Raw genomic sequence first — 17328 nt, 5'->3', positions numbered from 1 at the left:
CCAAGGAATCTGTAGATACCTTGGATCTACCAGATTCAACGCATGGGGCGCTTCGAGCTGCCTTCCACGTTCCCGGGCACCATCTGGACAAACAGTCCACGACAACTTCGCGCATGTCGGAACGAGGACGCATAGAAGACAACCGCTCAACCAGAACCGGAGCCGCCTCCTCCTTTCAGTAAATCAGCACACCTCCCAGACTCAACTTCCTCGTGACCTGGCAGCCCCAGGCTTCGACTCCGAGCGCGCATACGCAACTTGGCAAGACGGTCCCTCAGGCCTCAAGGCCTCAAGGCCTCATTGCGCAGTGTCAGTCACACCCTCCCCACCGTTCCCCTAACCGTGACGTGGTTTTTGAGGATCTCACCTGTCGTTGGCGGTCCTACAATTCCCACCACAGCAAACGGCCGCCGCCCGGAGATTTGGCTCGCCAGAGCCGCAACCCAGATGCTCGTCTTACAGCTGAGTCCACATCGCCGGGCCCGCGCAAAAAGGGCGTATAGGAGCGGAGGTCGTCAGTGTTCAGTGATCCGTGCACTGTGCCGCTCATCCTGGGCCACTGTGGTCAAGGTGCCTGGCTGTCGGGTCATCCCGACGAACTCCGCCTCTGTGTTTCAAAGGCGCAGGACGAAATAGACTTGGCTGAAAATACGACGCATCATCCGATTCGTCGGGTGCGCTGCGGCGCCCCACCATTGCAATATCGATATGTTCAAACTGTACATCGAGCCGACTTCAGCATATTCTCAGTGTATTCCTCAGGCGATACCGTGCTGCTCTTTCCCGTTCTGGCTTGTTGATGTCGGACCAGGCCGCCCCGGTTCAAGACTCGCGCTTAGTAACGTACAACCTGCTGTCTTAATGCGGTCTCGCTAACCCCGGCCGTAGCGGACAGGGCGACGGTAGACCACGGTCCGCGAAAGAGCGCTGAGGGCACAGGCCCTTTTTATGTTTGGACGCGTATCCTGGAGCAGAGGATTGTGATTCTTTCCACAGTGAGCTCATTCCAGTTGCATCAGTCACCTCACTCCATCGTGTGCGTCCAGCGAACCATGCCATCGAGGTATTCCGCCTGTGATTGCAGAGCGAGTGCGGACTGGGGCTAGGCTTGGAGCGCGGTTGCCCGATATTACTATCAACTTTACATACATCCCAGCACGTGGATTACTAGGTTTGTTTGGGCTCCCAACGAGCTCCCTACTTCGAGAGGCGACTCCAGTTATCATACGACCTTCGCTGTTGGTGTCACCGCAAAGTGCACCTCCCATGCTGCCCGACTGTAGCCGCAAAACGTCCTCATCGTGCAACTTAACCTTGACGTCAATTGTCCACGTTGATCAGACGTTCCGTCACGGCCGTGCGCACGTCTATTGCTTGAGCACGCAGTCTGGCTTCGTAGCGGAGCTCACAAGTGAGTTGCCTTGAGTTGTCTACTTCGCCTTTGTATTGACACCTTCTCGCCGTCTCTTTCAAGATGTGATCGGCTGCAACCCAACAAGGCATATTTGATGACTAAGTCAGGGTGACGAGCGACGGAGCGCAAGTAATTGGGTCCTTCGGGGAAGACACCGCGACCTTCTCAGGCAAAAGGCGTCCAATCATATGGCAAGACACGAGAGCGGATATCGTCGAGTCTTACTGGGACAGACGCCTGTCGGTTTATATGGTCGTCCCAGGACTGACTGGTGTACACGCGTCATCATGTTGGCCCACAAACCTTCCAGAAGCATCGACGTGCAGTATTTGTGCAGTATCATTTCACGATGACCATAAGTACAGTGGTACGGCGACTCAAGAGTCACGCATTATCCATACGGATCCTTACGTGAACTTCGGGTACATGTAAGCACTGATCATGACTCGTCGAGAAGGTTCAGGTGTCCCGCTCGTGGCGCGTGGTCTTCTGCAAATGGTCTGTGCCACTGTTATCTACAGCGGTGCTGTCAAACTTGAACAAAAATTGCTTGGATTACTTGGAATTACCGATGTTTTCTTCGGTGCGGCGCCTGTTTTTGTAGTTGATCCACATTTTGGGTTCCGACGTCCCGATGAGTGATCAGCCGTGCGTTGCACTCATTTGCAGTTATTTTGTACATATACATGTACGTCAGGCTCCTCCCCATCCGCCTTCGGGGGTAGAGGGGATGAATCTGAGTACGCCAATACGATGCTCTTTCTCGATCCTTAAGTCCTGTATCCAAAAAAGTACTAGTTGATACAAGTCACATGCACCACGCGAGCCAATTCAAACTCCACAATCTTATTCCCCTCTACCCCCCTCTGGCGGGGTACAGAGGGGGTAAAGGGGAATAAGATTACGGAGATTCAGGATCGGGCGGGGATAGAAATATTTGATGGGATGTGGCTGAGGTGTGGCGGGTCAGGATAGGGACACAAAACATGAATTGCGGTCTCGAAATTCATCCCCTCTACCCCCGAAGGCGGATGGGGAGGAGCCTGCATGTACGTACGAAATGGGATCATGAAACGGTACCTTGTGCTGATGAGGCCCCGGCTGCCAACTCGCCGAATGCGTCCGAAGCACTGTTTGCCTGCGTTATGAAATTGTGGCGGTGGCGGCACATACTTAAGTACGGCCGCCACATTCTACGTGTTTATGTAAGCACAGTAGCTACCTGTGCTGCCGTAACGTACTCACTCGCACATTCCCCTGAACTACAACCATCGTCCGCCGGGGCACTCCGAATACGGCACGCGAGCGAGCACACAATAATGGTAACTTATGTCGATCCTATCGTCGTGATCGTACTCTCACATACTGGTAATGATCATCACAGGTCCTCATAGCTGAGAAGAAGTACGCATGGTGGGTCCCGCGCGTCTAGCCCAGCGTATCTCCGTCTAACCCGCTATGCTACTTGTCCAGCGAAGCGTGCATCAAAGGCCACCGTGCGTCGGTCTGCCAACACTCCGATCGTCCGCTCTACGAGATCAAGAGGAAGGGCCGACCCGTCTCGCAATGCGACCACTGCAGAGAGCTGCGCAAGTCGAAGCAGGTGCACGTTAAGTGCATGTGCGCACTGAGCAGAGATGAAGGTGAGTTTCTAGTCATGGGCCTCTCATGGCGCTACGTCGCAACGGCGATGGTAGCGTTGTGAGTGCTGCTTAGTGAAGTATCGATCCGACAGACAGCTTCGGTCGAAGAAGCGTTCTGGATTCTGGCTCAAGCTCGATTGCTCTGAATGAATAGTTCGCTTACTGATCGCTGTAGGATATGCCTCGTCTTCTGCCTGCGACTGCGACCGCACGGGGGTATGCCACTGCTGCACCACGCGCACGCCATACTCAGGCCGCAAACCCAAGACCCGCGAACCCAAGGCCTGCGACTCCTCATCCAATTCAGAGCGCGGGAACTCCGCCGAGGCTCAACCAATGGGCTCAGCGAGTCTCGAGGATGCAGCTCACCAACACAGCCACCGGCCACTTCTGCCCAGACCACCGGAACCGCATCCGCAAGCCCTGTCGCACGAGATCCCACCTATCTGGCACACGTATGGATCGCACCATGAACTGAACCCCCAACCCGAATTCCATGAACCCAATTGCTGCGCGCATGCTGGGCCGCACGAGCAGATGCAACCGATCGGCGGACACGCCCCTCAGTACGCACCGGCAGCACCCCCCGCGCCAAATATATCCGCCCATCCGGCTTCATATCCATACGACGAGCTCACTGCATCCACAGCTGAGCTCGACGGCTGGTTGAGCGCATTCGACTCGTCGCAATCTGCCGCGCCAGCTCCGGCCCAGCCATGGAGCGGCGACAACATCTCGCTTTGTGGATGCGGCGAGGAGTGCGGCTGCTCAGGGTGCCCTGAGCACGGCGGGGGGATCGCCCCCAACTCCTCTGCATCCTCTATGTCATGTGCGGGGCCGAATGACTGCCCGAGCTGCTTGGAGTGCATATTGGCGTCGGCACCGTTGCCACCCGAGCAACGGTTCTCGAGCGGAGACAATCCCGGACTTGGCGGGCAGGAGGCCGGGTCGTTTGACCTGCATTCATTCGGCGTACAGACCCAATTGGGCTTGCACCCTGCGTCTTCCCTGGTCATGCCTGGTGCGATGTAGCACCCCGATTAGAATGGGACCGTACAGAGAGATTTCCGCTCTTCGGGTAGCGTGTGTACGCTGGATCACTCGGGTGTAATACTACGGGAGCTTGTATGTTAGATGCCGGAGCTACCATGCTATGATGCATCCGTGCCATAGAGAAGCCAATATTTTTGTTTTGAGGTTTTGAGGCAGGCTTCGTGGACCAGCGCCTAACGACACGTGCGCCACCGGGAGCAAAGACGCGCAAATACAGTTTCCCTTTCCAGAGCACGAATTGCAGCGAGGAGCCCAGTGCAGAGCTGGACGGCGAGCAAGACATGCAGCACTGCTTTCGTCGCCTCTATGCCACCATCCCCGATGCCGCCGCCATAGCCCGTACAACATCCACGCCTCGCTCTGTCCGTCTGCGTCGCCTCCGGATTAAAAAGACCAAGCACCCCAACCTCCCCGCTGAGTCGGACGCGACACCAGAAGGCCTCACCCCGACCGAACTCGCACGCTTCAACCGCGCGTTCGCAAAGGGCGAGCTGCTGCAGGACAATGGCGAGACCTCACGGAGGGCGAGTGGCTCGAGCGGCTCAACACGCGGCGGAGCAGGCTGCGCGGTGTGCGCCAGGTGGTCAACGACGCCGGCGAGGCGGAGGAGCAGGTCGTCGGCCAGAAAATATACCTCCCCAACATCACCATCCGCTTCGTGCGCAACCACACCCGCCCGGCCAGCCGTACAACCCCTACGAGGCCACGTTCCGCATCCCCCCGTCCATGACGAAGACCGACCTGCGCGCGTACCTCTCCGCCGTCTACGGCGTTCAGACGACGTACATCCGCACGGACAACTACCTCTCCCCCCTCACCCGCGACCCGCGCACCCACTCGTGGACCCACACCGTCGCGCACAAGACGTTCAAGCGCGCCGTCGTCGGTCTCGTCGAGCCGTTCTACTACCCACAGGCGATGGAGGACATGTCCGCGGAGGAGCGGAAGCAGAGGGAGGACTGGCTGGAGCAAAACTTCCAGCTGAAGCAACAAGAGGCGGCGAGGAAAAGCGAGCTACTTTCTCTCCAGGGCGGCCCCCGTCGCAAGCCGGGCATTCCGACCAGCAGGAAAGACATTCTGCAGCACCTCGCAGACAGGAGGGCGGCGCGTGAGCGCGCCATCGAGCAGGCGAAGGCGGAGATGCAGACTGAGAGGAAGGTTGAGGAGGTTACAGTGTAATGCGTACCGTACAGTTCGCATTGCAACGGATTGCTTGCGCGATCCTCTATGTCAGTGTTCGTACCCTTCAGCTCAGCATACTCTCGACGCAATCATAATACAACCTATCTATAAATACAGTGACCACATCTAACAGTACACAGTTCGCCGCGCAAAGGGAGGCACATGTCCTTATCATGGGCCCTCGTACGTGCTCGGGGCGCCGTGGCCAACAAGCACCATCTCGTCGACGATCCCGTCGTTCTCGGTGCGTTTATACGTGCGGACCGTCTCGCCGTAGTCCGACACGTCGTACACACGGAAGCGCCGATCGAAGCCGATCTTGCCATAGCCAGAGTACGAGCTGCGCGCAGAAAAGGTGAGGGCTCAGTGCATAAAGACACGGTAGTGAGTGACGGTCGACGCACCCTCCTCCGCCGAAGCACAGCCAGACACCTTGCACGCGTCTGCAGTTCTCGGTGACTGCACGAAGCTTCAGCCGAGGTATCCGGTGGGAGAGAAGGGGATGCACTTACCGTGACAGTGGCCGTTCGAAGCGACCTTGACTTCGCGAGCGTTGCCCGCTGCACGGTGCTCGCTCTCCATCGCTTGCAGCAGCCCCTTATGGAAGAACCCGTCCTGTTTCTTCGCGGAGCCCTGCCCTTCTAGACCATGAAGGCCAACATCGAGCGGCTTGCCTGTGACGGGGTCCGTGTCCGCAGCCGCGTAACTCTCTTCACTATGAAGGCGAGCGCTTAGCAATGCTCGAAGATTCACAAATACGGGACATACAGTGGGATGTGGAAGAACATGAGCGCGTTGGGCTTCGCGAGTCGTCTTGCGTCAGGGGCGACTTGTCCGACGGCTTGACGTTTCCACACGTCGCCGAGATCTTTGGTAGTATCAGGAGTGAAGGGACGTTCAATAGGGTCAATTGAAGCTAGAGCAGGCTCAGTGTCGTTGAGGCGAGATATGCTCAGGCGGGACGTACAAGATTCTTGCAAGAACCAATTGATTTGATCCTAAAGAGGTGTTCAGCGTTATCAGGGGCACTGAGAAGCACGGAGCCTCGTACTTGATGAATCCAGTCGTATTCCGTAGGGATAAAGAAGCCGAACCAGTTCATGAAGCCTTTCGAGTACGAGCCGGAATCAAGGAAGTAAAGCGTCAAGAGGTGCGTCATGGAACTGAAGATGAACCGGTCAGTGGACGCGACATGATGTGCACCCCTCAGCCAACTTACGCGTCAGCACTCTTCACTTTCAAGACATAGTTGCCGACACCGTGGATGTCCTTCGGACCCGTCTCGACCATACTGTACGGCAATCCCTGCATATACTTGATTTGCTGCTCTCTGCTTTCCCCATCCTCATCGTCGTGGTTCCCGAACACGGCCGCCCACGGGATCCCGCGCTGCGTCACGGCCTTTGAGAACTTGGCCAGCACGGAGCGCGCATCCCAGGACGAGCCCTGGCCATTCAGCTGGTCGCCTGAGAAGACGACAAAGTCCGGGCGTTCGGCGTCGAGCATCCGCCCAAGGAGGGTGTTCGTGAGGTTGTCGGAGTTGGAGCACGGTGCGAGCGGCGTGTCCCGGCAGGTGCCTGCGGAGACAGAATAATGCAGGTCGGCGATCTGCATGATTTTGAAGCGGCCGTCGCGCGTGAAGTGCAGCGGGGGCGCGCGAGGCGGCGCTACCAAGTAACCGTTAGACCATATTGGCACTTATACGCAGGCCTATGATGGAACGCACCGTGCACACCACGGCGGTACGTGAGCCAGACGCTCTGCCGTTGAAGCAGCGTCATGCTCTCAAGCACAGGCGGGTCTAGCTTTTCGAAGCCGTACCACGGCTGGTCGTCGCCGAACAGCACGTCGAGCTCCGTCACAAGCTGCTGCTGGCGCTGGCTGGCAGTCATCTGCACGAGCGTCTTGTCGGTCTTGTACCATAGGTAAAGCTTGTCGCCGGAGGGGCTGATGGAGCGAGATACTTTGTGCCAGTCGGAGGTAAGAGGGGTGGGGGTTGCAGACGCCGGAAGGATGCGCATGTCTGTGATGAGAGGGATGTCGTGCCGGCGCGTTCGGCGATAGTAGATGTTCTGCGCATCGTTAGCTTCGCAGCTTGGAGGACGTGGATCGTGCGTACCAAGCTCATCAGACCCGATTGCATGTTGAGGTTTCGGGGAACACGAACCCATTTGCCCTTGTACGCATCATCTTCCTTCGTGGTAGATGGGGCACACAGGTCGTTCGTGAAGGACTTCGCGTACCAGGGGTCGACGAAGCACCGCGTGATCTCAATCTCAGACACTAGGAAGCCTGTGTGAGCAGAGGTGACCAGGGACACGGGTTGCACGTACGACCGGTATCATGCGGGAGCAATGGATCCCACACGTCCAGAGGCAGACTGGCAGAGTCGACGGTAGGCTTCTCCGAGGTAGTAACGTTCCACCAGTCGACGCCATCCGCTTGCGACGGCGTGCCTATGGTTGTGCCAGTATTTCCACTTGCGCCTGCACTAGATACGGTGACCTCATTGACGAACTCCCAGGACTGCCAACCGACGCGCTGCTTCGCTCCAGGACCCGCGTTAGGTTGGTAGAGAATGAAGAGGAAAGTGAGCAGACAGCTGAAGCCTACGAAAGCTGCGAGTGGAGAGAAAATGGACCTCAGAAATCGCCCCAACCTATAGAGCGAGAAGGCCATGGTGGCAGGGAGATAGAGGACTGCTGAGTCCTGGCTGAGTCCCTCCTCAAGCAAGTTGTCACACAGCGACGCACGTGTGCTCGCACGTACAGCGCTGAAGCGCTCGCGCATTAGTTGGCTACACCAAGCTTTGAGGCCAGTGGGGAACTGTATTCTGTATGCACGTACTTAGGCGTATAGACACTACGCAACTCGGCTGCCACTCTGCGACCCAACTCCTTGTCCACAATGGGATGTTCCTGTATATCAGTTCAATTAAGAGCAGTGCTTCATAACTAATGCCGTGCGCCAGTGAGCGCCTCATTCAGGACGGTGTCGAACCATGACAAGAATTGCCTCAATATCCGGCCTTTCAGTACATTGTCCTGTCTGCTGCAAGTCTGTCTGTTCCAGAATTCCCGTTTACGATGTTCCCTGGCGAGTGTCGTAGTATGTCCAAGAGCCAGACTTGCCGTCGCATGAGGGTCGGTGCTAGGAACTTCATACGACAAGGCCTTGCTGCCGACGTATTCGGTTCGAACTAGCAGCACTCTTGCAGAACGGATCAAAATGAGGTCGCAAGACAGGAGGCAAGATGGGCCGAGGTGCATCGTGAGCTCCGTCTCCGTACTACGACGCAACTTTCCGCGCCGCCCAGCAGAAGTGACCGCATCCCGCCGCACAGGCATGTCCCTGCAGAGAATATGCAAGCGTCGCATACGAAGGTTCGACTTCATCTCCGTTTGTTGCACTTTCTCCCACCCGAGGTACGGAACCGTCTTCTGAATCACTGTCGTGTATCAGCGACCCGCTCCTAGACGGGGTGCGGCCTCGGGGTCTCAGATGAGGTGGATTCGGGGTAGGAGGTGGTTGGGCTGTTCTGTCCTGTTCCGCCAGAGACTGCTCGGAGTCCAAGTCGACCATCGGACGTTTCACATAGTAGTTCCGATAACATTCCTGGTGACCACCATGCAGGCAGACTGGGCAAGTGAAAGCAAGAGCTCGGACAGGTAGATGGCTAAGTAAAGAATCAATCGAAAGTCAGCGAAAGAATGCCTGACGGGCACAAGAGGACAGACCAGATTGAACAACGGCTGATGGCAGACTTGCAGGCAGTGCAATACGCGTAGCTTCCCGATGGTTGTCCTGTGCCTCCATCCGTACAGCAGGGGTAAGTATAGGTTTACGGCAACGTGAGCAACACGTATAGATCGTTGTCTGAAGCTGTCAACTGCGTTATTGTGCGTGTATATGGTATACACTCAATTGCTCACTGCAGTTGCGTTTCGAATGTCATCAGCCTCGACATACTTGCGCAAGTAGGCAGCAGCAGTATGGAGGCGAAGTTTTGCCAGTGTATCTGCCGCAGGTATGATGAGATATGAAACTTGCGGGTCCAGATGTACTCACCGATGTATGCTTCAACAAATCTCGAGGTGCGCATGGCACTTATTTTGAGCTCCTTCCGGGCTACCAGGGCTAAGAGTGCACACATCTGGATATCTCCCTGGAAGTCGTGTCAATCATCTATCGATTCGAGACACGTATATCATTACCTGCTCTGCAAAATCTTCCAATGCATCCCGCAAGGCACTCCACCCAAGGTCACGATAATTGCTCTCCGCTTCTCTGGCACGCTCGCTGCACTCGGCATGACCATGGCTACTGCAAGCGATGTCTTCTGCATTGTTGTGACTGAGGCCAAGCTTCCCGTCATCAGCAAAGGCTGTCGAACGTGCCCGCTTGTGGTTGGGGGACGTCTTGGTCGACGTTATCGGGTTGCCTAAATCGCGCACCGTCTCCTCTCGTTGCAAGCCGCCCTCGCGATCGTCTTGGCCTGGCGTACTGCTGGCGATGACAGTACGGATACTCGTTGAGGATCCTTGCCGCACGAGCTTGGGACTGGAAGCATGGACAGCCAAAGACGCAACGGTAGAGCTCCGACTGCGCGTCCGGCTGCGGGCGGCACTCTTGGTGCGCGAGCGTTTTAGTTTTGGTCTGGGCGACGGTGCGTCAGAGTCACTGCTAGATCCAGGCGACGGCGATTCGTCATCCTCGTCCTCGTCCTCCTCATCCGTCCAGGTTTGTTGGTGAGCAAGCGGGCTTGGCTGCACAGCGATGCCTGGTCGTAGAGGGTGGAATGGTCGAGAGAGAGACGTTTCCTCGTCGCCACTGTCGCTCCTCGAAGGAACCGCCAAGGCAGACTCTTCTTCGCTTTCGGACGAGTCGGAATCATCCAAGGCACCTTCTCCGACATGCTTGAGACTGGCATTGCCTTTGATGCTATCGTTTGGCGAATCACTGTGCATGCTACGCATGCTAGGAGAGAGCAGGAACGAGCTTGAAGGACGACGATATGAAGAGGACAGCATCGGGCGTATCGCTTGGCCCTGGCCTACGCCTGACTCACGCCGAGAGAACAACGTCGCCTGGAGTTGAGGAAGAGAGTTGGAGGACTTGCGCGGCGACGACGCTGTTGAGGATGCCGGGGTCTCTGGACGTGAAGAACGCCGCCCCATGACTATTGGCCCTTCAAGGTTTTCCCTGGACAAGGAGCTCGGACTCCTGCTCTCGCTTTTAGCTGCTCCGCTGGTGTCTGTCGACATCGATCGTTGAGGCAAGGCACGATTCGGCACTGTCTGTAAGGTCGGAATAGCGGCGGGCGCAGATGCGTAGTGAGGTACGTCACGGATCGCTTGGGAGGCTGCAGATGGTGTCATGGAGACCTCAGCGACGAGATCGGTCAGAAGGCTCTGTAGCATTAACCATGTCTGAGCCGCCTCGGTTTTACCCATATCCAACGATACCTGAACATGCGTTTGATTGGAAGTGATCGGTTTGGTACGGTGAATCTCACCTTCGCATTATGTGCGCACACGCTACGCCTATCGCGTCCCTCATAGATGCAGTTCTGGGCCAGCTGAACGAAGGCCTCCAAATTTTCCATGCCGTCGAATGCGATTGTCCCACATGTCTGGGCCGCGGGGATCAAAGGCGGATCGCCTAGTGTCTTCGAAACGCTGTGCCATTCTTGTGCAGCTTGTCGTTTCTCCGGTTTGCTATTTGTCAAAGCGCAGTAATCAACACGCAGCCTTTCCAAAGCCGGTCAATGTTGGGCTCACACGTCGTCGTACGGGATCTCCCAACGTTTGCGCTGATCGGTCACGAAGGCGAGCGATCCTGCCGGGTCCCAAGAGACGGCTGTGCGTGATACTGCATCCAATGGTCGGCAGCAGGCGCGCAAATCCAGTTGCGAGAATGTTCCCGACGAATGCTGAGCCCAGATGGCATGAGAATCGGCAAGCGCGATGTCTGGCGAATTTGCGCTTCAGGGACCAGCGTGACTGACGCAGATGGATGTACGGACCTGACACGCCACCTTCTCCAACAGAGTCATTCACGACCCATTTCGCTATGAAACCGCGACGGACGTCCCAGATCTCAACGGGGGTACCGCCATCGTTGCGCGGCAACGTCAACGCTGGTTCGGAGACGGATTCAAGCATGCTGAGACCCGCAGTCCCCATCCGAGGACTCGAAAGTGCACTGATCAAGCCTGCACCAGGCCCGGTGGCTGCTATTGGAGACGTGAGGTGTACTCCTGCGGGAGCCTGCAGATCTGCACTGCTGCTCACGCCCTGATCTGTGTGAGCTACGACGGCGAGCTCGCATTCGTATCCGGGGCGCCAGAGCACACGCCGGACGGGATACGCAGTGCGTAGAGTGTATGTAGGGTCATGCGATATGTGGGTTCCCGTGGTACGGGCAGTGAGATCCCAGACCTGCAGATCGGGTCAAATTGCAATATACGGCAGTGTACTTGGGCTTTACAGACTTTCACGCAGCGGTCTAGGCCGCCGCTAGCTAACCACCCCATGCCTGTTCCGTCCGTTTCGCCAGTACCTGGGCCGCCTTGCAGGCCGCCAGAAGGGATGATTTCGTCCAAGAGGCCCAATGCGGTACTTGGAGCCCCATACCAGTTACTTCGTGATGCTCGGTAAGACGACGCGGAGCTGGAAGATAACGTCCAGTCCAATGTCAAAATGGGACCGGTATGCGCGGCCAGTATACGGTCCAGCTGGCCACGCTGCCCCATGCTTAGATCCCATCTGCGGACCATAATCAGCGGTGCGCACGAGAGGCGTGCTGTGACTGACCTGTAGATGCCCCCATTGTCCAGTGCGGAGATAGCCTGCAACGGGTGCCCTGGTATCGGTGAGAACGCAACTGATCGTACGGGGCCCGGATGGCGAATCCACATGATAGACTTGCTCATATCTCGGAGGTCCTACATCACACAGAGGAATCAGAGTACACACTCACGAACGGAACAGATAAACATACCCACACCCGTAGGTCACCATCAGCGGATCCAGTCACACAGTATTTCTCGAGGATGGGGGAATATGAAAGTGCATGTATAGAACGGGAGTGGTCCCTCGTTCTTCTTTCTGCAAATACGTATCGTATCGGTACGCGTGTTCAGGAGGACATGCGCATCGACCAGATGCCGGGGTGTTGTTGAGTGACGCTCACCATATTTGGACGGTCCGGTCTTGTTCAAGTCCCACATTATCAGCTCACCATTACGAGCACTGGTGAGAATCTTGTTACTGTAGACTTGCTGCATGTGAGCCCATTGCAGTGTTCGAGGATAATCACGAAATCATTCTACTTACTACCGTGACCCCACACGACGTCAGTGTTCGCGCTGTCAATATGAAGGCCACTGCCATCCCAGAAATTCCTAGACGCCTCTATACGAAAGCCGCCTTTTCCAACTGCGAACCTATGTTCTGCGGTGTTTCCGGACTCGGCAGCGTCAGGTGGGCTGATACGGAGAATTCGCAGTGCTGAAGATTCCAAACAGTTCATGAGGTACCCATTACGTGATAATGCATCAGCAACGTACATTCACGTCCAGCAACTACACAACGGATCCCATCCTCGCTCTTAGCGATCGCAGCACTTCCTCCAGCGGTTGCACGAGGTAGACGAACAAGGCGCGTTGGGCCTTGATATCCATGCGTACGAGCATCTGAGTATGTTTCTTGAGGTGCGCCGGAGGAAGTCGAGCTTGCAGATCTCGCTGGTGGGCGATTGGAAACTGTACCAGAGGTAGAAAGTAGCATGATAGTCGACGAGAGTCGAGAGGGCGTGAGCGGCCTCAGTCAGTCTGCCAATGAATGCACTGAAGACGTAGCAGCGACACCATTGCCGAGTGCACACGGTAGCGAGAAAATGCAGACTAGAGTGCACGCACTATTCTGAGCAAATTCTGAGTCGGATGGGGCGTATCGACGCGCTGCCGAACCTGTGTTCGAGGCAACAAATAAGACCAAATACCCGATGCTTGTAATACCATGCTTAAGTAACACCATACTGCTTCAAAATCATAAGTACTTACAATCGACATCCAGGTCTAGGCCTCTATAAGTATCTTATCTATTCCTTGAAAAGAGACTGTATAGAATGCTGAGGAAGCTAGCCTTGACGACACCGGCCCTTATAGTAGTACCATACAGAGGGCGGAACCGATTCTGCGGAGTTTGGCGCCTTCTGTCTGGATCTCGCGCCGCTATCAGTCAGCGGGGAGAAAGTCACTGGCAGTGGGGAGAATTCGAAATTTACACCGCCGTAGAAGCATTCGAAGCCTCGCCAAGTAGGCCCTGACTCGGAGTTCAGTCCTTGTCCTACTGGTGTCAATCGTTCTAGATCATAGCACGACGACTTATTGACTGGCAGACTCTGCTTCCTACCCACCACCACCTCTAATGAGGGAGCATGAATGCCGCGTGGATGGCAAGACTTGCAATGTTCTTGGAGATGCATGTCCAGAACTTTTAATCCGCTCTTGCGCCACTCATCTAGCTCCCAAAACGCACCACTTGTGTCATCATGATTACAATCAGTCTGTCCCACATAGTATCCATCACTAGTTTGAGAGAAGTTTCGGAGCAAAGATACACCAAGCATACAGCGTTCTCACCGAGAACTACACAATTTTGCCCCAGCGATACCCCGGGAGAAAAAGCATCGGGCGGACGTAAGTCAGGGATTTCAATGCTCCGACGTATCATGAATCATGCCGACCATCGCCTGATTGTGTCTCCGTGTCGGTTTCCGGGACGCTTTCGAGAATGGGAAGGGCCGGGATGTCGATTGCAGCGCCCGCGGACGGGTGGATCCCGCTGCAGGGGTCACAGTGGTCGTCTGTGCTCTCCATGACGATGTGTTGGTCCGGTAGCATGCTTCAAGGCATTTATGATAGAACCATACGATCCGCACGAGTCCGAGTACTGCCACATACGTCTCTGTGCATGTGTTCTCGCAATCGTGGTCTTCATATTTGTGTCTCATACTCAGTATACACGTCGACATGTTGCAATCGATCTTCCGATGCAGATTAGCGGCGAGGCTCGACCAAGGAGAGATTGAGTACTCACGTAGTGCCTCCTGGTCGGCCGGTCATGACCACAAGCATGGTGTACATAGGTGATGAGATAGTAGCACATATGGACGTTTGGGGGCTTGGAACTGCCTCTGAGAGGTGGGGGGACGGTGCGATACGGTGCAGACCGCTGTGTCGTCCTTAAGGCTATCTTATAGAAATGGGCCCGGTTACCACGATCATGGGGGAGCTCCAGAACACGGGAAGTAAATGCTGAAAGTGCAAGGCCAGCCACAGCCCCGGGATAGGCTTTGTGCGAATCGTTTTTGCACCAGTTTTTCGCCCAGCGGAGCATCGATGAACCTTTCACCGCATTAATATTATCGTCTTGCACCATTGCCAGGCATTCGCGCCGGCGCAGACGTAGCCGCTGACAGCCTAAGTCTCTGGTATCAGTGAGCAGCTCAGAGAAGCGCAGCGCAGGAATAAAAGGCCGACCGCATTTTCCAGGAGTACACCTTGTCGAACCAGCCAAACTAATTATAGCTGCTTGGATGTCTAAGAGATCCCTGCGGGTGAGATGGTTGCTTCAGCTGAGACTCCATGCCGAGAGCTTTTGTGGAGTTGTTGCGAGATGGCTTTCGCGTCCCGTGCATACATCTTTGCCTGCGAGGACGCGATTTTACATTTCGGAGCGCCGGGCCTCGTGCGCAGTATCAGATGATGAACACAGATAGCCAGAGAAGCCTGAGCCCGCTACATAGGGCAGCACAGACTCCACAGGTTCCGCAGTCCGTTGAATAGCAGAGTAGGTCTGCATATCCGGTACACGACTATCAGCGCTCTGTGACACCGTTGAATTGTCTGAAGGTACGGCCAAAACATGAGCCACGAGTTCTCAAGTCTCGCACGACAGGACGAGCAAGCGATGCGCCGCACAGGTGGCCAACCAATGTTTCTGAGCGTGTCCAGGATTCAGCGCGCCCACGCACCATCATCTTCGACCGGTCAAAACTGCACGGGGGGCTGCTACTCGAGAATGATGCGCGTATAGTCAAAGCAGAGCAATATGAATTAAAGACGATCCAAACATTGCAGGTGTGAAGTAATTCGTCGTACAAAAACATACCAGAGCAGAGTCCGATGGTGTCAGGCGAGAAAGTCAGTGCCTTCTGCCGAGAACGACCACAGCTACTACATAAGAGCAGAGTCCGCTCGAAATGTCAGAATCAACAAAGAAATGAGGAGATTGATTCAACGTACCAACGACCACGCGAACATACAGCCATACACTGCGAAGTCGTCGAGCATCGAGAGAGCCAAAAGATTTATGAACCCCGATCCAACGATGGGAAAGCCACCAGGACTTGTGACCAATCTCCCGTTCCTCGGCTGAGCGCTGACACTACCGCGATTGGCCTCCGGTTTCCGAGTGCCAGGCGCAAATCATGGAGCAGGTCCTGTTGAACAGTGTTGTGTTCGCCACTAGGGCCATGAAACGACTCGCTGGACGGCCTGCAGAGTCGTCACTGCCGCGCGCATCAGGTGAGTTCTTGATCATCTAGGACGACTTCGTATGCAGATCGGGAAGCCATGCGGGGTTCGTGATCCACGTTCTACAGCTCGCCCAGACTGATCGCGTCCAGGACTGAGGCAAACCCCTGGTAGGATGAAGCGGACCCAGGATTATCGTGATCGACAGTCTTTCGCGGGCGTGACGACCGAGTCCACTCAGCCACGAGAACTCTAACCATTCTGGCACGACCACGCACGACGTATGTCCTTCGCGACTGTCCATATTGAAGTTGATAGCGTGGACAGGACCCATGAGAGGATGAGAATATGAGGGTAGGCCCGCGATGACAGACGGCGGCGTGGGCGCTAGTGGCTCTAAGGACCTGGTGAGTCAATACGCTTGTCCTGGCACCTTGACGACTGCTGTAGGTGACCGCGACTGACAGTCGAGGCTCGTATGGCGGCGCATTCCCTTTGGCACTCCGTGCCAGTCAAAGTGAGGATGCAGATGCAGTCGGGGACCTCATCCACCGAAGTCGGAGTGATGGTGTGGTAAGTCGTGGAGCTGATTGGATTTGAAGACGCATCCGATGCCATAGCCACCAAATGACTAGCAATCCCCAGCGGTATATGTGTACGCCGTTGGGTATGGAGAGGAAATGCCGAAGATCGTTGCAGACGTCGACCATTGGGGTCGACATCGTTGTCCTTGGTTGCGGACGGGCGCGCAACATCTAGTCCGGTGGATGATAGGTAGCCCGAACGTTAACCATTCTAGGCACACATGTCGCCTTCGCCTGGGATACGGACGACCCCATCAGCCTCTGCAGCCAGACGGCGACGACGAAGACTACATGACCTACAAAGGGAACCACCCTAGTCTTTGAGCTTGCCTAGCTCCGGAAACATCGCCGGGGACGTGATAGGTCCTCTGAACGAGCCGCAAATCCTGCCGATAGCAGTCGGAAGCCCCTGGTGTTTGTATACACCGTGCCGCTTCATTCACAGCATCCGGGACGATGATGGTGGAGGAGGTTGCACCGTGCACCACGGGGTTGAGCTGTTTGGCCGTCGGAACATGATAGATGAGTTGAACGGCGATGGGCGGCGGTCTCATGTCGTTGCATTGGTCAGGGACATACTCGCCGGTGCCCTCGTGCAACCCAGACGGCCATCCACCAACTATTTTCTCTCTGGATCCGTGCGATGTGTTTGAAGGAGCTGCCCTACTCCCATGTATCGATGTCGAGGACAGGGTGGCCGCGAGCTTTTGATGCATCTGCCAGTGACCACCCAGACGGCCGATTGTCTGATCCTGTCGTACGCGGAAGAAGACAACCGCGGGGCGGTCTGGCAGACAGAAAGGCAGGGCCGGAGCGATGCTGCGGTGGTAGGATGTGGCTGGTAAGTGTGCGGTGCGTTTGCCCGCAGGCTCACAGGGGCCGTGACTTTGGGCTGGCGCTTTGCTTGGC

General features: G+C 55.9%; 6 protein-coding genes across 6 annotated transcripts; 2 read left to right on the top strand and 4 right to left on the bottom strand.

Moving 5' to 3' along the window:
- The first annotated feature begins 2627 nt into the window (after nucleotides 1–2627).
- B0H18DRAFT_988718 (copper fist DNA binding domain-containing protein) lies at nucleotides 2628–4258 on the top strand. Its single transcript, XM_048044923.1, has 4 exons — nucleotides 2628–2736; nucleotides 2799–2827; nucleotides 2888–3057; nucleotides 3233–4258. Exons 1-4 carry the CDS (start codon nucleotides 2734–2736, stop codon nucleotides 4087–4089), a joined length of 1059 nt encoding a protein of 352 aa, XP_047896987.1. The 5' UTR covers nucleotides 2628–2733; the 3' UTR covers nucleotides 4090–4258.
- Nucleotide 4259: 1 nt separating this feature from the next.
- B0H18DRAFT_988714 (uncharacterized protein) lies at nucleotides 4260–5393 on the top strand. The gene is made up of 3 exons (XM_048044922.1): nucleotides 4260–4585; nucleotides 4672–4768; nucleotides 4795–5393. The coding sequence occupies exons 1-3, from the start codon at nucleotides 4392–4394 to the stop codon at nucleotides 5287–5289; spliced, it is 786 nt and encodes a 261-aa protein (XP_047896986.1). The 5' UTR covers nucleotides 4260–4391; the 3' UTR covers nucleotides 5290–5393.
- Nucleotides 5394–8064, bottom strand: B0H18DRAFT_988711 (Metallo-dependent phosphatase). Its single transcript, XM_048044921.1, has 10 exons — nucleotides 7626–8064; nucleotides 7412–7575; nucleotides 7019–7364; nucleotides 6512–6959; nucleotides 6344–6455; nucleotides 6260–6290; nucleotides 6061–6208; nucleotides 5805–6007; nucleotides 5697–5751; nucleotides 5394–5632 (listed from the first exon to the last, which is right to left on the bottom strand). Exons 1-10 carry the CDS (start codon nucleotides 7969–7971, stop codon nucleotides 5464–5466), a joined length of 2022 nt encoding a protein of 673 aa, XP_047896985.1. The 5' UTR covers nucleotides 7972–8064; the 3' UTR covers nucleotides 5394–5463.
- A 516-nt stretch (nucleotides 8065–8580) lies between these two features.
- B0H18DRAFT_1083425 (uncharacterized protein) lies at nucleotides 8581–13331 on the bottom strand (the record flags this gene model as incomplete). Its single annotated transcript, XM_048031663.1, has 16 exons — nucleotides 8581–8968; nucleotides 9030–9102; nucleotides 9138–9174; nucleotides 9225–9310; nucleotides 9361–9457; nucleotides 9507–10757; nucleotides 10808–10970; nucleotides 11073–11262; nucleotides 11318–11732; nucleotides 11786–12059; nucleotides 12108–12238; nucleotides 12295–12401; nucleotides 12487–12570; nucleotides 12630–12803; nucleotides 12863–13000; nucleotides 13214–13331. 16 exons carry the CDS (start codon nucleotides 13329–13331, stop codon nucleotides 8581–8583), a joined length of 3726 nt encoding a protein of 1241 aa, XP_047896984.1.
- A 695-nt stretch (nucleotides 13332–14026) lies between these two features.
- Nucleotides 14027–14465, bottom strand: B0H18DRAFT_871709 (uncharacterized protein; the record flags this gene model as incomplete). The annotated part of the gene is made up of 3 exons (XM_048040173.1): nucleotides 14027–14201; nucleotides 14261–14343; nucleotides 14397–14465. 3 exons carry the CDS (start codon nucleotides 14463–14465, stop codon nucleotides 14027–14029), a joined length of 327 nt encoding a protein of 108 aa, XP_047896983.1.
- Nucleotides 14466–16317: 1852 nt separating this feature from the next.
- On the bottom strand, nucleotides 16318–17291 carry B0H18DRAFT_70607 (uncharacterized protein). Its single transcript, XM_048039212.1, has 2 exons — nucleotides 16720–17291; nucleotides 16318–16653 (listed from the first exon to the last, which is right to left on the bottom strand). Exons 1-2 carry the CDS (start codon nucleotides 17133–17135, stop codon nucleotides 16467–16469), a joined length of 603 nt encoding a protein of 200 aa, XP_047896982.1. The 5' UTR covers nucleotides 17136–17291; the 3' UTR covers nucleotides 16318–16466.
- Between the last annotated feature and the right edge of the window lie 37 nt (nucleotides 17292–17328).

Source organism: Fomitopsis serialis, assembly GCF_022376445.1.
Source record: "Fomitopsis serialis strain Sig1Antser10 chromosome Unknown B0H18scaffold_12, whole genome shotgun sequence".
NCBI classification, from domain to species: Eukaryota; Fungi; Basidiomycota; class Agaricomycetes; order Polyporales; family Fomitopsidaceae; genus Fomitopsis; species Fomitopsis serialis.
This window is presented reverse-complemented; position numbering and strand designations above follow the sequence as displayed.

Bases quoted from the DNA above. Each gene is read 5' to 3' on its own strand.
- B0H18DRAFT_988718 (XM_048044923.1), top strand. The intron at 2,828-2,887 runs GTGGGTCCCGCG...CTACTTGTCCAG, and splicing joins GCTGAGAAGAAGTACGCATG to CGAAGCGTGCATCAAAGGCC. The intron at 3,058-3,232 runs GTGAGTTTCTAG...TGATCGCTGTAG, and splicing joins CGCACTGAGCAGAGATGAAG to GATATGCCTCGTCTTCTGCC.
- B0H18DRAFT_988714 (XM_048044922.1), top strand. From the start codon at position 4,392: ATGCAGCACTGCTTTCGTCGCCTCTATGCCACCATCCCCGATGCCGCC. The intron at 4,586-4,671 runs GTTCGCAAAGGG...GCGGCGGAGCAG, and splicing joins CTCGCACGCTTCAACCGCGC to GCTGCGCGGTGTGCGCCAGG. The intron at 4,769-4,794 runs GTGCGCAACCAC...CCGCCCGGCCAG, and splicing joins CCAACATCACCATCCGCTTC to CCGTACAACCCCTACGAGGC.
- B0H18DRAFT_988711 (XM_048044921.1), bottom strand. From the start codon at position 7,971: ATGGCCTTCTCGCTCTATAGGTTGGGGCGATTTCTGAGGTCCATTTTC. The intron at 6,456-6,511 runs GTAAGTTGGCTG...GTTCATCTTCAG, and splicing joins AAAGTGAAGAGTGCTGACGC to TTCCATGACGCACCTCTTGA. The intron at 6,291-6,343 runs GTACGAGGCTCC...ACACCTCTTTAG, and splicing joins AATACGACTGGATTCATCAA to GATCAAATCAATTGGTTCTT.
- B0H18DRAFT_70607 (XM_048039212.1), bottom strand. From the start codon at position 17,135: ATGCATCAAAAGCTCGCGGCCACCCTGTCCTCGACATCGATACATGGG. The intron at 16,654-16,719 runs GTAGGTCATGTA...TCCGTATCCCAG, and splicing joins AGACTAGGGTGGTTCCCTTT to GCGAAGGCGACATGTGTGCC.